Source organism: Accipiter gentilis, chromosome 6 (genome assembly GCF_929443795.1).
Source record: "Accipiter gentilis chromosome 6, bAccGen1.1, whole genome shotgun sequence".
NCBI lineage: Eukaryota > Metazoa > Chordata > Aves > Accipitriformes > Accipitridae > Astur > Astur gentilis.
The window spans coordinates 4,866,077-4,881,683 of NC_064885.1; the positions used below are offsets into that span (position 1 = coordinate 4,866,077).

The window sequence follows — 15,607 nt, forward strand, 5'->3', positions numbered from 1 at the left end:
AAGAGACTTAAAAAAAACCCAAAAACCAACCAAAGCGACAAGCCCTCCCTCTGCTCCCAGCTCTCCCTCCTCACAGACTCGCCGGCACCGGCCCAGCGCCCAACCCGCCTTGCCACACCCAAGATGGCACCCGAGGGCGGCCGCACCGGCGCGATATGCGCTGGGCGGGAAGTTAATAGGCGGCTGCCTCACGTGAGAAGCTGATAAAGGGAAGAGCCGGGGTTATGTCGGACGGAGCTGTGGTGCGGGAAGGAGGTAGGCTTTCTCTCCTCAGTGCTGCTGCCTCGGTATTAGCACATCCTATAAAGCGCGGGGTGGCCGCGCTTCACCGTGCTTCCTGAGGGAAGGACGGCGGGGACTACAAGTCCCAGCGTGCACCGCGCTGCTGGCATGGGGGTGGGGGCGCTGGTGGAGACGCGGTGGCTGCTGAGAGTTGTAGTCCGCGCTGGGGGGGGGGGGGGGGAAATCCCTCAGGGAGCGGTAGCTCTGTGTGGCGGGAGCGGCATAAGCTGTGAGGTAAAGATGTCCCCGGGGGAGTCTGGGCAGAGAGAGGGACTGAAAGACTGGTGCTCTCTCGGAGGTGCTGAGGGTCCCTCAGCCGGGCTGGGGGCCGTGGTGCTGGGGAGGGAACTATTGCAGGGAGCTGCCAGCGGAGGGGATGGGCTGATGCCTTCTCAAAACGTGTGCGTCCTGAGCAAAGCCTCCTCCTCGCTTTTTCTGCAGCTTGTCCACCATGAGGATGCAATACCTGCTCCCTACTCTGCTGTACCTCTCGCTTGTGCTGCTGGGGCATGGCGGTGAGTGTTTGGTCACCCCAGCTTGGGCCCACAGGGCTCCCCTAGGCAGGGGCCAGCTCCAGACCAGTAAGAGGTGGAAGAGGGCTGCTCTGTAGCATCTCCATCAAGCCTCTCTGGGGAGACCTGTGCCTGTGTCTTCTTTCACACGTTACCTTTGGCTTGGTGTGCTCGTACACAGAGAGCACTATACTGAGGTACTGTTGTGATGGAGCACTCGCCTCGTGCTCCGAACTCACCTCTGCAGAAGCAGATTAAATACTGTCTGTGGTGCAATCAGTAGTGAACTGGAGAGCTCTCTTGCACTTAAATAACTTCTTAAGAACGCTGTGTAATATATGACAACAAGAAAAAAAAAGTGTCCTTGGCAACCTGTTTCTCTCTCCATTTTTGGTCTTATTTTTATATAGCTCTTTCTTCTTCCTCTTGTCTCTTGTGTCCTTTAAACATAGAGTGAATAAAATAGACTTGGATTCCAGTTGTCAAAACTGTTGAGACATGACCAGTTTATGGCTTTGATATCAGTTGTATTGGCATTTGGAATCTCGACCTCTCTTAAAGCATGATGTGGTACAACATAGCTGGATTGTTGTAAAGTGTACCCTTTAATAGCAATATTTCAGAGCACTATAGTAAGGTGATTGTGATTCCTGAAGTATTAAGGTAGTAAATGTACATTCTCTTGAACGTCTGGGTACCTGGTTTGAACTTGTGACCTAAGAAACGATTTTCAACTAAATTTTGGGCATTTACGACTCCTAAGTTACTAGGATCACATCAAGAAACAATTCGTTTGGGTTTGAAGTCCCTACAGCCTTCTCTTAGCATGAGCTTTTGTTGCACTTCAAATATGTAAATTGCTTCCTTGTAACATGTTCAAGTGATAGTTATTTACTTCTCCTTTTAAGTTGTTTAGTCGCCTTGAGATAAGCTGTACTCTTCTTGCTGTTTATCATGTATACTAATTTTATTAAACTGACACTGGAGGTACCAATGGACAAAATGTTTATATCACAAAAGAAAGTAGGTAGTTCTTCTAAAGGAGCTAGTCATCTTTCATAGTAATTGAGATTTGTGTGGATTTTTTGGTTGTCTGTTTGGGTTTTTTTCCCCCCCCAGATGGAGTCATTGTATTGTCTGTCCCTGAAGTGGTTTCGTTAGAAAGTGGAAGTTCAACAAATGTCACTATATCTCTGAGGTAAAATCATGATTGCATCTTTACTTTCTCTTTGGAATGGGGGCCAAGCAAGCAGGTAGGACTTGGCTATATACTTAAGGCTTTCCTGCAGACTCAGTTAGTTGTTCATACAGAGTGAATGTCATTGGTGTGACTGGCCACTTGTAGACAATTACATCACCTAGTACCAGTGTGGGCCAAGACAGTGCAGCATTCTCACAAACAGCCTTGTATGTCTGGCCTTTGACAATATCCCATGCCATTTCTATAGGAAGTTGAGTGGGAAAAGGTGTTTTATACTGTCTGCCCCATATTAGCTTACTGAACTGTCTTCAATAAATGAACTTACAGTTCCTCCATTTCTAAAACTGATGCTTAAGAGAAACTTGTGTTTCCTAGAAGGATCACCAAAAAAACTTTACCAAGCGAACAGAACTCACCATTTCTAGCAAAGAAATGCAGTTACTCCAGAGTGGAGGCTGATGCACCTCAGTCTCATTGTTTAATACAGTGCATTGTTTACCCATGTTTTTTCTATGTCAGCCTCTTCCTAGGAAAGCATTGTTAAACACACCCCCCCCCCCCCCCCCCCCTTCCCTTTGGGATCTCAAAGGTTGAGTAAAGGGAACAGTCAGATGAAAATCCAAGAATTGTGATAAAGAGGACAATAGCAAAAGATGGCTGCAACAGTCTAGAACTTTTATTTTTGCAAACAAAGTGTGTTATTGTAACTTTTTTCATGGACAAGTAAAGGCATTTGAACCTTATGATATTTTATGTGCTGCTGTGCAATTAAACCTCCTGGACAAATGCTCAGTGGAGTTCTCTGGGAAAGCTGTGCAGGACTATGTCACTTGGAGGGTTTTTATTTGAGAGTGGTTTTTGGTTTTGTGTTGCTGCACTGCTATAATTTCTGCCCCTCATCACCCCAAGTACACGATCATCATTTCTGCCCCTCTTTACCAACAAAGGGTTAACAAGCACAGTGATAGGATTCAGGTGGCAATGACTGTGCTCTGCCACCTATGTGGAGAAGAGGGAGGTAAAACATGGCTATATAACTGTCTAGTGCCTGTCGCTAGTTCAGGTAAAAGAAATAGTACAGTGCTAACATACTTTGGTGCTGGTGTTCCTGAGTACTAGGTAGGTACTGTTGTGTATGGACTGTTAATTATGCTTGCAACAGCTGTGAGGATTTAGAAAATACTGTTGTGCAGCCCTGAAGCAATCTTTGTGAACTCAGGCACAGGTCTAACTTGTTTTTTCTGCTTTCACAGGGCTCCATTAAATGAGACCCTGGTCATAACTCTTAATATTACACACTCATCAAAACACAGAACCATTGTTGAACTGCCTGATGAAGTAAGTGACAGAACAGACTTATGACCTTATGAAAAAGCCTTCTGCTAGTATGGTGCAACTCTCCTCTTTCTTCCCTCCACTTTGCCTTGCAGGTACAATTGCCTGCAGGTCACACTAAAGCAGACTTCCAAGTGAAAGCAGATGCTGTTGGACAAGTAACAGTTTATCTTTATACCATTAATTCCAACTTAACTGGGTGAGAAACTGGTTTTTAGTTCCATTTACTATCCTACAGCTTCCTAAACTTTGGGTAACTATTCCCTCCGTATAGTTAAATAGTTAATGGGACATGGGGTGGTATGTGGTTGAGAAGATGTGGTGACCCTCTAGCAATCCTCAAGGTATTCAGTTAAATACAGGGTATGGAAGCAGAGTGATAGTCTTGGTATGTTAGATTTCATTACTAGACTGTGAGTTCTCATGGCTCCTTAGTCTGGTTTTAATAATCCCTCCCAAAAGTATCAAAACTACATGTTGGCTTTTCTGATCCAGGAAGCATTTGGTTGTGAATGTCCAGTGGGATACTATTCTTACTGTGCAGAACTTGTTCTGGAGGGCTAATAGCCTGATGCAGCTGTGTGGCCACATAACTACCATGAGTTATGGGTGTTTTACTTTCTAGTTAGGGGAGCCCTCTTTTCACAGATGCCAGTCCTCCCTAGTATGAAAACAGTCTAGCAAGATGGAGAGAGGTGGATTGTATGTGCTTGTTGCCCAGATGCTACTGAGCAACAGGGTGCTCCTGTTTTACTTCCTCATTTTGCTTCCGCTTTTAAGACTCAAAGCAAATGCAGAGGTAAGCACATGAAATGCTCAACAGGGCAGGCGCAATCATGAGGCTTTGCTGGCAGAGCGTGAAAAGTGAAACTCTGCTCTTGCATAACAGATCTCATGCTAAGAGAGTGGAAGCCATAGGCACAAGATGACCTTTTTGAAGATTTCTGTTCTAAAAGAATGGAAAGGAAAGAGTGAGACAAGAAGGAAAGGGTAGGTTGAAGATAGGAGTCGGAGATGCCCTAAACATAACAAGGACACTAAAAGAAAGGGGGAGCAACTCTACTGAAACCAACTCTGAGTCTTTATTGTCTTGTCTCAACACCTGGATTCTGTTTTCTCTCTCAAAGCAGAACAAAGCAAAATCTGCTGGAAAAAATGTGAACAGACCAATTAACTAATTCTGTTTGCATTAACCATCAGACCTAGGATTCAATTTCAAGTGATTCATAGCATTGTGGTGAGATATGCTGATGAGGTGATTGGCTGGATCTATTTCCTCGCCTGGTCTATCTCCTTTTATCCTCAACTCTTTGAGAACTGGCGACGAAAAAGGTAAAGAGACTTAAGGTGTGTTTGCAAGTCACTTAAGCACTTCTGCAAATCGTGTTCCTAGCTTCAGTTACATCCATCCTGCTTATTGTGAATTATGCATGGAAAGACTAGGGAAAAAAGCAAGGCAAAGACAGGGCCTGAATGAATGCAGCCCCAGTGAGCTTTTATGCACGAAGGTCATAGGAAACTAAGTGTATCTTACAGACACCTAATCCCATACTTTGGCATACAATACTAATTTGTGATAGAGGAGACTTCTCCATTCCCTTTGGTGTCATGTTGTAAATCACCTGGCTGAGCCAATTGTGATGACCACCTTCAAAGATTACTTACCTTGTAAGCTGCTTATCAGACAGCTCTTTAGTGTTGTGATTAAGCCAGCTCCCTTTAAACTAAGGGACTGTAAGTAGAAACATTATTATATATGAGAACTACAGCATTTCTTTTAAGCAAAGATGCACTACTGCTTCTATGGATTCAGGCTGGAATAGTTTTATCAGACTAGCTGAGCTCATGGAGGGGTGAAGTTAAACAGCAGGGACACAACCTTGTCAGTGAGAGCTGGTTTGAGTACCAGTGCATGGCATATGAGGGATATTTCACCTTGCTTCCTGATGAACTCACAACCTCATATTGTCACAATGCCTGCAGCTTTCGCTTACATCAAAAATTGCCTATAAATCAGTACATTCTAGGGTCAAGTTGTCCCTTGAACTGCCTGTAATGCTCTGATGCATATTTCTCATACATTTTTTTTTTTTTCCCCTCCCCACTTCTCTAGTGTTGTTGGACTAAGCTTTGACTTTATAGCATTAAACCTTACGGGCTTTATAGCATACAGTGTATTTAATGTTGGACTCTTCTGGATTCCCTTTATTAAGGTAAGCATAATTATCTCTTAATACTTGCTGGGGGGTGGGTATCTACAGAAGGCAGTTAAGGCATTTGGCTAGTTTTGATTTCTCTTACATTTAGGAGGAATTCTTAGTCAGTTATCCCAGTGGGGTGAACCCTGTGGCTATCAACGATGTTTTCTTCAGTCTCCATGCAGTAGCTCTAACCCTCCTCGTTGTAATTCAGTGCTGCATCTACGAGGTAAGTCTCAATGCTGGTCTGACCTGTCAGCTCTGGCAGAGCTCCCTCTGCCGGGCACCTCACCACTCACCGTCCACTCCTCTTGGGCTTCAAAGTCCTCTTCATTGCACTTTCATTGGTCTTTCAAGAAGTCAGGCTTCACAATCCAGCTGCCTTTAGTCTTTCCTGAGCTAGTAGCAACTCCAGTAAGCTTAGCTACTTCAGCCTCATGGATGTTCTGGGCTTATAAGTAAACTCCTTAGGGACTGAAAATAACTAAGGCAAACAGCCAAGTTCATAAAGTTCCCAAACAGATCTCTAGCCAGCACATACATCGAACTCTACACAGTACAAATGCTGGTATGTGCTTTGCTGTTTTCTCACTACTTGGAGCATTCTTCAAGCTAGGAGAGGTCTTTAGGGATTCCCTGCAATTAGAACTTTCAGCTTTTTTCAATTTCTTTTCTCCTAAAACAGCTGCAAAGGCCCTTTTATAATTCTCACCCTTTGCAGGTGAGACTGATTGTTATAGTCAGGTGGTTCTTTAATTCCTGTTGATTGTTATAGGTTGTTCTTTATTTAATTCCCATTGTAAAAGCCTCTGATTTGAACAGCCAATTTTCTCTAGGTGGTAACTGTGTCTCTCTTAGGGTGCTTCCTTTGGTGATGGTAAATCTAAAACTGTAACAGCCCATTTGTCAGCACTGCTAGGTACAAGAATCTTTTCTCGTGGAGAAAACCATGGATCTTTTACCATAATGGCATTAGCAGCCTTTTGCGTATATAGGAACTCTTGATATCATCAGACTGAACTCAGGAGATTGTTACAGATGTGGCACTGATAATAGGCATCATAAATACTCAAGAATACTGCCTCAGTATTGTTTCCCACTTGCTCATGAACAATGGTGTTCCATATGATTGATGTTGAGTATTGCTCATCAGCTCTTGCAAACCTACAGCTGGTTGCTGTAGCACTCATTTAATTTTAGAATTCCCTTGAGGTATGAGCCTAACTGGTACAACAACAGGTTTGGACTGTAACCTTGCGTAGTCCTGAGCATATTCTCTATCTTACAGCGTGCCTGGGGATGTATGACCTAGGTCAGTCTAAGTGTATCTGCATTTCTCTTTCAGAGAGCAGGTCAGAAAGTATCCAAAGTTGTTGTTGGACTACTGGCACTTGCATGGATCTTCACATTTACAACACTGTTTCTTGCTGCAGCTGAGGAAATGACGTGGCTACAGTTCTTATTCTGTTTCTCTTACATTAAGTTAGCAGTCACACTGATAAAATATTTTCCACAGGTAAATCAACTTTTCTGCTTTTATACTATACTCCTGTCACCCTAAGCTTGTAGTGTATGCTCTCGAAAGTCTGACTAGACTAAACCAGCAGTGATTATTTACTAAGTCTTTTAGTGACAAAAACAGTATAGTTATACAGAAGGCTTTTTAAATGTTAATCTTGAGAATGCTTGTATGTGACATGCTGACCAACTTCTTGTACACTGTCAGGCATACATGAATTTCCGTCGGAAGAGTACTGAGGGATGGAGTATTGGAAATGTATTACTAGACTTCACTGGTGGAAGCTTCAGCCTTCTCCAGATGTTTTTGCAGTCCTACAACAACGGTAAGGCTGGAACTGAGGTGGTAGGGCCTTTTTTTAATGGGGTGGGAAAATCCTGCTACAAACCAGATACAAACTGGTAGGTTATCTTGGGAGAATGATGTTTGTGCTATAGTGCGGGTAGCTGTTTTTATACTAAGAACGAAGAATCTGTTTGTATTCCTTCAAGATAGAAAATGAAATAGCTATTCTGAAGAAACCACAGGAACAGTTATTAATTAGCTTTGCATAAGATGTACACCACAGTCAGTCTTAAGGTGTGTCTAAGCAGTTCATGTAATAAACATGAACTTCTCTAATATGTATGGCATGACCTTGCAGTCTTGAGACAATACTACACTTGAGGAGTTAGTCTTAACTCTCTAATTTTGTGTTTGACAGATCAGTGGAAGTTAATCTTTGGAGACCCAACCAAGTTTGGCCTGGGTGTCTTCTCCATCATCTTTGATATTGTTTTTATGGTCCAGCACTACTGCCTATATAAGAGACGAGGGTACGAACCTTGTGAATAACATCACTTGTGAAGACAAAAACTTTAAATGGAACTTGCCCCTGTCCTGGCTGAGGGCTTTCAAGATGCCTGCTGCCAGTTACCAGAAATACTGATTCTGATCTCTGTACTTTGATCCTCTCTGGTGTGGAATACAAGCTGTTGCCTCACCAAATACTGATTGCCAGATGCCTTAAAGGACAGCAAGCTATCTAGCCACCACTTGCAAATGGAGGACTCGTGCTTGTTGAAGCTGTAAAGGCAGCTTAATGTGAGCTGTCCAAGCACCACGCGGCTTTTTTCCCATTAACAACAGGAAAGAGAAAGACCAGAGTGATGTCCTTCTGAGTGGAAGTGAAGCACAAAGAGCAGAGTTCAGGCTTCCAAAAGTCTGAGGTCATGTTTAAGCAACCCCTTAATATCTTAATGTAATGACTGAAGACTGTGGATTTAAGCACTGCTGCTGACTCCTCACAGACAGATCACAGTAGAACACCACTCAAATTGACTGCAACAGCTGTAGTGGCACACAAAAGAATGAGGTTGGTAGCTAATACACAAATACTAGAACCTGAGCTCTATAAAAATACTGAGAAGTGGCAGAAACTATTTTTATTTCACTGAATGCTTTTTCAAAGGTGTCAAGACAAGTGCTCAGATTTATCTGAATACTTCTCATGCACTAACTTCATTTTGCTCAGTTCTACTGGCATACCTTGAATCCTAAACAGGGGATGGCAAAGATTAAAGATTTATCAAAGAGATAATTTCTAAGTAGATCATGTTAACAGCCTTGTGATTAAAGTTTAAACACGTGGTTTTGTTCCTGGGCAACTTTCTAACTACATGTGGTATGTTCTAGGTAGAGATCGAGGTCTTGAGTTACTTGAAGGTAAGGATTATACCCTTTAAAAGAACTACAAGAACTACACTCTCTGCATTCGTACTTGTCTTATTAGGTGTCCACCTAAGGAAAAGTAGAACCCTTTCTCCCCCCACTGGAGCCCAGGTGAGGTTTGACAGCTCACTAACACTACAACTACCCACCAGGGAAATCAGACTGTACTAACCTCAGACTGCATTGTGCTGATGTCGTCCACAATCCACTTCAAGTCAGAAAAAACACCTCAGCCAGAGGCAGTCAAGTGATGTGGCATTCTTAAGTGTAAGGAGAAACAGCTCAGGAAATCCAGCTTTGTTTTATTGTGTGTAAAGTCAAGTGAAATAGCAGTACAAATAGCAGTGTATCTTTATAGTAACAAAAATAACTTCAACTTGAAAGCCTTAAAATTTACCACTGAATTCTTAAGTTACAAAATTCAAAAGCAGTATTGTAGTAATTCCATAGATATAAAAACAGTAAATAGGCATCTGCTGGTGTGTACAGAACAGTCTGAGATGCATTAATCACAACATACGTACATGGCACAGCAGTAATGTACTGAATAAGTTAGTCTGCCACCTCCTCATGTTCTATTTACAACAGCTTACCTGAAGACTGCTTAAGGAAAGTATAGATATGTATAAATCAACTGAAGGGGATTAAGAACTCCAGTTTTTGGATAACTGTAAAGCTAGCTGGTGAACAAACCACTGGGATGCTAGATAATTTAACTTAGTGTTGCAGCAAGAATCTTAAATCCTGTGGCATGTTGATTTAAACAACTTAGTATCTTACCAGAAGTTTAAATTTGGTCAAGAGGCACTTTTGCAAATTACTGGCATATTCATCTCAATAAATCAGTGATTTGAGCAAAGTCTTCTAGAAAACAGACCACAAATCTCCCTTCCCATTTCAAGTCAGCTCAAAGTGGAATGAAGAACCGCAGACTCTACAGCTACAAACAGCTCTTTTGATAAGTTCAGCAACAGTGTTTTCTTTCCTGCTCCATAGTCCTTTCATTTAAACTTGATTCATTTGATACTACAAATTACTTGGGAACAAGGAGAATTCAGGTTTTACTCTGCCAGTGAAGCTGAACTCTAGTGTCTATGAACTTTTAGTGTACTTCACAAGCATTAGTCTAACACTTATGTGTTACTTAGTTGTTCCTTATCTGCAGAGGCTGCTTTGTACAGAGAGTCTTTGCAGTAAACCATAATGCCCCAAACCCTTCAGCATACTCTGTCTAGCTAGCACACAATGTGGGATTAGTACAGTGCTCCTCCCCACAGCAGCAGGCAACTCTTAATTCTGGCATTTTAATGTGATAGCATAGGGGGGAAAGGACAGCTCGCTTCTAAAAGCAAATCTTCTTATCTTCCATAGCAGAAACCACATTTCCTCTTAAAATAGGAAGCTTTTGTGCTATAAAAGAATCCTGACAAAGTTAAGGCTTTTCCAGTTGCTTCCTTAGATAACTAGGGTTTGCCTTGTCCTCCTGAAAGCCATGACTACAATAAAGTCTTACCATGTACCTGCAGGGAAGACTTTAGAGAAGCACTCTGCCGAGGGGACTAGAGTTTTACTACTGCCAGTTACACCAGAGGAAAAAAAACCCCAAAAAACCCACAACCCAAAAATAGTGTTTACCACAGTTAGGAACATGCACTCCTTCCAGACAACCTGTTCAGGTCTAGTATTTGCTTCCTTGCTTGATATCAGTCTATGTATCTCCCTCCCCAACCCTTCCCCACCCCAACTTGATGATTGATTAGGACATCATGGATTGTTGCACAGCCTTCTGGAGAGATTGTCTGGTCACCAGCAGCCGTACCACTTCTTCGTTCCTTTTTGTCAGTCTCTTCCTAGCTTGGTCATGGGTCACCATTGTCATATCCCAGCCATTCACCTACGGAGAAGACATAAAATGAGGCAGGTGCATGGACTCACGGGTGTTCTATCAGCACTATGTAGTAGATATGCTTATGCCACAGCTCAGTTTGTTTATAAGCCCCACAAACTGTCCTGGGAAGCGCCCAGAAGACAGTATTTCCCCCAGCAGAAACTGCTCTGTAGCGTGCACCTAGTACTACATCATTATTTGTCTTTAATCTTGGTGTTTACCTGCATGATCTTATCTCCAATCTGAAGTCCTGCAACTTCTGCTGGGCCTCCTTCCGTCACCCTTGTTACATAGATACCCTGGGGGAAAAAAAAAAAATTGTGTTCATTTACTAAATATGGGAGCATTAAATACCCAAGGCCATTCTACTGACAGTGCAAAAACACTTCATAGTAGATATATTACGGGATTCTAGTTAAAACCAGGGGTTTTGTTGGAAAATAGAAAAGGTGGAGAGTGAACTTAAACTTAGTCTGCAAATGATAATGTGGCAACAAGAGTAACTTTTGTAGTCAACTGTGTGAGAGGACGAAATACAGATGCGAGTGCGTCGAGCTTGCTGGGCGAGTTGGATACGCTCAGCCTTTTGCAGAGAGGGCTGCTAGAGAAAACAAAGAGCATCTGACCTTGTCGGTCTTGTCTTCGGAGAATGGATTCTGAGTAGGATCCTGATCAATGCCACCTCCAATGCTGAAGCCCAGAATCAAATTGTCACCTTGACGAAGCTTATGTATTTCAATTCTTTGCTGAAAAGAGAAAAGGATAAACTAGCTGAGTATTGCGATCACTGGAAGAAATCTCAGGTGTGTCTCAAGACACAGATACTTCAGACCCCGTCAGATCGTCTTTCACAGGGATACCCTGAACCTCCTGGAGCGGGCTGCGTCACAGCTGGGTGAGCTTACATGTTGTAGGCAGACAGCTCTAAAACCCCTTGGCTGCACAGAACTATCACGTGGCGCTTAGCGTCTGTCTGTCCGTCAGTCACACGCAGCCTTGGTGGTGACAACAGTTGGCTCCGAACTGTTCTCGGGCCCTCCCAGCAGCACAGGAAACCATCTGCAAGCCGATGCCGTGATACAGCCAAGCTCCTTAACTACTCGCTGCTTTACCGCTTGCCCGGAGATACAAGGGGAAAACACTAAAACCAGAGCAGGTCTCTTTAAACATGAGTCACATCCCAATAACTGGCAGTCACTCACAGCTAGACTCATCTTGCTCTTTATCCACACGCCTCGTGATCCTGCCTAGCCCTATCAGTGGGAATAACAACCTATTATTAGGATGGTTCTTTTTCAAGATAACTTATCAACACGCTCTTGTAATCCCGAGGCAGGTTCCTTGCTGTCTGACGAACACGGGCATCTGACAAACTTCACGCATTCCCCAAGCGCGATATAAACACCAGCCTAGCGCGATTCTTGAGCCCAGATAAAAAGCCACAGGTTTAACCGCAACAGTAACCGCCCAACTCAGCTTCTTCGCCCTGACCGAGGGAAAGGTGTCCCTGCTGGCTGCAGGGGGGTCGCGCTGCGTGACCCACGAGGGTCCCTTCCACCCCAAACCCTTCTCCGACTCTCCCCCACGGGCCCACTCGGACACCGCCGGCCTTCCCAAAGGGCGCTGGGTCACAGACCGCCCGCTCACCCCAGCACACCTTCCACAGACACAACCGAGTCGAGCTCGCCGGCTGCGTTCCACCCGGGAGCGGAGAAAACTTCGTGCGTGGCTCCAGCGCCTCCTCCCCCCCCCCCCCTCCGTTACTCCGGCCGGGCTCGGCAGCGACCGAGAGAGCCGCCGCCTGCGCGGGGGTGAGGAGCGGCGGCGGGCGGCAACCGGGGCCGGCAGCTCTGCAACACCCTTAACCCACTCCTCCCACGCACCCACGGGCCGGGGCTCCTCCGGGACGTTGCCCCGGGTCGCTCCGGCGGCACCTCCGCCCCCACCGAACCCCCTCCTCCCGGTGACAGCCCGCAGGGCGCTGCCGGGCGGCACCGGTACCACCGCCGCCACCGTCCCCGTCCCGCTTAGCAGCCCCCGGCGCGGTGTCCCTGTCCCTGTCCCCGTTCCCGTCCCGTCCCCGTCTCACCACCACGGCGGTGACCGGCTGTCCCGGTACGTACGACATGGCCCCGCCGCCGCTGCCGCCGCCCGAACAAAAGCGCCTCGCCCGGTTCCGCCCCTTCGCCGCCGCCAACCAATCGGATACCGCCTCGCCCCGCGGCGGAGGGGAGCGGGCGCCGGAAATCAGATTCTCTTTCCCGGCGGTCTCCGCGCCAAGATGCCTGACAGGAGCTTCCGGCGGGGAGGCGTGAGGCTCCGCCGTGGCGGTAGGTTGGGCCCGGCGGCCTCGGTCTCCCGCTTTACTTTCCTCCCCCTCCCCCCCGCCAGCCCCCGCGGGCGGCTGGCCGGCGGTGACGGGTGTCCCTTGGCAGGGTGTGAGGCGTGAAGGTCGGACCCGGGCGAGGGTCCCGCGGAGCAGCGCGTCGCCGTGGATGAGAGGTAACGGGCCGGGGGGGGGGGGGGGGGGGAGAGAAAGACGGGAGGGCCCCGCGGGCACTGCGCGGCGCCAGGACGGGCCTCCGAGCTGCCGCCGCGCCTCCGGAACGGTGTATCTGAAAGTGGCCTCGGGGCAGCGGCCGCCCCGGAGTCGAGCGGGTTCACAGGGCCGGTGCTGCGGGCCCGGCTCTCCGCGGGAGGCACCGCTTCGGCCCGGACCGGGGCTGCGCCGGGCTAGTCCGCCGCCCCCCCCCGCGCCCCCGGCCGGTACAGTGTGTGTCTCGTTTTCCCCAGTGTCGTTGGGAGAGAGGAGGTCCCCGAGCCCGGCAGGGAGCCATGGCCGCGGTGGTGGCCAAACGCGAAGGGCCGCAGTTCATCAGCGAAGCGGCGGTGCGGGGGAACGCCGCCATCCTGGACTATTGCAGGACGTCTGTGTCGGCCCTGTCGGGTGCCACGGCGGGGATTCTCGGCCTGACCGGCCTGCACGGCTTCATCTTCTACTTCCTGGCTTCCGTCCTCCTCTCTGTGCTCTTGGTGTTAAAAGCCGGACGGCGATGGAACAAGTACTTTAAATCCCGGAGGCCGCTTTTCACGGGGGGGCTTATAGGAGGGCTTTTCACGTACGTCCTGTTCTGGACTTTCCTGTACGGCATGGTTCACGTCTACTAAAATGACTAGGAGCCGCAGTAGCTGCAGTGGTTTTTAATGAAGCAGAAAGACTGTTGCCAAAAGTCATCCACACAACTAGGCCAGCTTACCTTTTAAACCGTTGTTCATCGCTTGTCGGTAAATTATGTCCAAGTACAAATGAATCGGTAGTACTGTTCTAATTAAACTGAATGTGAAACACCACTTGGATGCCTCCCAGGAATATTTGCTTGGTGGTGAAGGAATAACTTCTGTCCCTAATTGCAGGCACAACCGTGGGTTTTGGTTAACGTAGTCCCTTGTATCCTTTGTGTTTTGGGTAAGACACACCAATTGCAATCCCTTCTAGGTTTGCTGCCTGTCCCTACACGCAAATACTAATGCAAGCAGTGTGTAGCACAGCCCTCTTAAAAAAAAATCCACTGGCACAAGGAAATACTGCACAGTAGCATGTAACTAAGTGTACGTGAAGGTTTGGTACAGAAATGTAATTGAGTTTCTAGTGCAAATGTTATTTCCACAATTGCTATATGTATACGCTACCAATAAATGACATCATTGTCACAGATACTTTTCACTGGCATGTACAAGAGTCACTAAGTAATGCTCTCCCAAGTCAAACGCTTTGCTTCTTTTTTGTACGGTTGTGTCCAACAGAACACAACCAAGTAAGTGCAAGGTCCTGTTACCTGCCGGCTCACTCTGTGCTGAACGCAGGTGTAAGCCTGCTAGCATTTTCTGTAATTGAGCAGCGCAGTGTTGTGGTTCCATATGTCCCTGGCAGGAACAGAAGGGAAAATCTGGTCACCTGCTGTACAGGTAATATCTTTGCTATAGACCTGCTTGCACAAACTTAGTGTTTAATTAACTTGCTTAGCGTAAGTATGTATCACAAAGAGATGGCGGTGTGTGCAACCTAAAAAACACACTGTACAGAAGAATCTTGGAGAGCATTGCCCTAAAGTGACAAATTTTATTGCTGTATGTTAAATACAAGGAGGAAAAAAAAAAAAAAAATCAAAAGAAACAAGCTCCTGAGAAGGAATCTGGTTATGTTTTATCAACAGCAATGGTTGTGGGAATTGTGTTAAACAAAGGGTATAAAAATGGGAAATATTCTAGGGACTTTTGGGGGCCTGAAGCCCCTGAAGACTTAAATTCAGGAAATCGCTTTGGTCACCTAACAAGAAGATGTTGTTTTGTCAAGTTGAAACATTGGTTTCATTAGAGCACAGTCAGCTTTATGTATTACAATGAGCTACTTGGTCTCCGTGAGTTGTGCCTTGGCCTGATGCCACATGTGGGGTTCACCCTGTGTTTCACCATCTAGAAATTATTCAAACAGAATTAAGCTCTGACAGTCAGAAGCCTGTGCTGTTGTATTGGCATGGTAGTTCTAATGGGCCTGACTAGTGCAGCTTGTCAGTTATACATACGTTAACTCGTGGTTGCCTGGAGGAGAGACTTCTGGCATGAAGAGGCAGCTTTGGATGCGATTATAGCATCAGAGGTACACAGCTTATCCTAAATTATTTTAAGTCCACTGTGTAATTCTCTTCTAGCTAAATGTTTGACTTGATAATTACTTGCATCTGAACAGAAGCAGAGGGAGTGGACTAGACTGGGTGGGGTTTGCTATCAGTGACTGGATTTGGAGTTTGCCACTGCTAACAGAGGTGAGTTTTAATTTAGACCCAACCTCTACCACCTTAAAGAAGTTAAAGCAGAGGTGAGCACAGCTTGCCTTTTCCGTTTGTGTGTAACATGCGATCGCAGCAGCTCTCTGTACCACCACCCTCTACAGCTGTCCTAGCA

At 46.1% G+C, this 15,607-nt stretch overlaps 3 protein-coding genes across 4 annotated transcripts; 2 read left to right on the forward strand and 1 right to left on the reverse strand.

Moving 5' to 3' along the window:
- The first annotated feature begins 95 nt into the window (after window positions 1–95).
- Window positions 96–8,931, forward strand: CTNS (cystinosin, lysosomal cystine transporter). 2 transcript variants are annotated; one of them, XM_049803045.1, is made up of 11 exons: window positions 96–255; window positions 724–797; window positions 1,914–1,992; window positions 3,249–3,333; window positions 3,426–3,529; window positions 4,531–4,662; window positions 5,444–5,543; window positions 5,638–5,757; window positions 6,874–7,044; window positions 7,255–7,372; window positions 7,751–8,931. In XM_049803045.1, exons 2-11 carry the CDS (start codon window positions 734–736, stop codon window positions 7,879–7,881), a joined length of 1,104 nt encoding a protein of 367 aa, XP_049659002.1. In that variant the 5' UTR covers window positions 96–255; window positions 724–733; the 3' UTR covers window positions 7,882–8,931. The 2 variants fall into 2 exon arrangements, with proteins under 2 accessions (XP_049659002.1, XP_049659003.1); XM_049803046.1 differs by lacking the exon at window positions 96–255 and adding an exon at window positions 460–516.
- Window positions 8,932–9,039: 108 nt separating this feature from the next.
- Window positions 9,040–12,844, reverse strand: TAX1BP3 (Tax1 binding protein 3). The gene is made up of 4 exons (XM_049803054.1): window positions 12,735–12,844; window positions 11,272–11,391; window positions 10,867–10,944; window positions 9,040–10,651 (listed from the first exon to the last, which is right to left on the reverse strand). The coding sequence occupies exons 1-4, from the start codon at window positions 12,771–12,773 to the stop codon at window positions 10,514–10,516; spliced, it is 375 nt and encodes a 124-aa protein (XP_049659011.1). The 5' UTR covers window positions 12,774–12,844; the 3' UTR covers window positions 9,040–10,513.
- A 68-nt stretch (window positions 12,845–12,912) lies between these two features.
- Window positions 12,913–14,369, forward strand: EMC6 (ER membrane protein complex subunit 6). Its single transcript, XM_049803055.1, has 3 exons — window positions 12,913–12,975; window positions 13,081–13,147; window positions 13,439–14,369. The coding sequence occupies exon 3, from the start codon at window positions 13,481–13,483 to the stop codon at window positions 13,811–13,813; it is 333 nt and encodes a 110-aa protein (XP_049659012.1). The 5' UTR covers window positions 12,913–12,975; window positions 13,081–13,147; window positions 13,439–13,480; the 3' UTR covers window positions 13,814–14,369.
- The last annotated feature ends 1,238 nt before the right edge of the window (window positions 14,370–15,607 follow it).

What these genes read in the sequence shown, in the direction of transcription:
- TAX1BP3 (XM_049803054.1), bottom strand. Translation starts at nt 12,773, where the DNA reads ATGTCGTACGTACCGGGACAGCCGGTCACCGCCGTGGTG. An exon ending in AGCCGGTCACCGCCGTGGTG is followed by an intron (nt 11,392 to 12,734) that starts GTGAGACGGGGA and finishes TTCTCTTTTCAG; the next exon opens with CAAAGAATTGAAATACATAA. An exon ending in CCGAAGACAAGACCGACAAG is followed by an intron (nt 10,945 to 11,271) that starts GTCAGATGCTCT and finishes TTTTTCCCCCAG; the next exon opens with GGTATCTATGTAACAAGGGT.
- CTNS (XM_049803045.1), top strand. Translation starts at nt 734, where the DNA reads ATGAGGATGCAATACCTGCTCCCTACTCTGCTGTACCTCTCGCTTGTG. An exon ending in AATGTCACTATATCTCTGAG is followed by an intron (nt 1,993 to 3,248) that starts GTAAAATCATGA and finishes CTGCTTTCACAG; the next exon opens with GGCTCCATTAAATGAGACCC. An exon ending in TCTGGATTCCCTTTATTAAG is followed by an intron (nt 5,544 to 5,637) that starts GTAAGCATAATT and finishes TCTTACATTTAG; the next exon opens with GAGGAATTCTTAGTCAGTTA.
- EMC6 (XM_049803055.1), top strand. Translation starts at nt 13,481, where the DNA reads ATGGCCGCGGTGGTGGCCAAACGCGAAGGGCCGCAGTTCATCAGCGAA.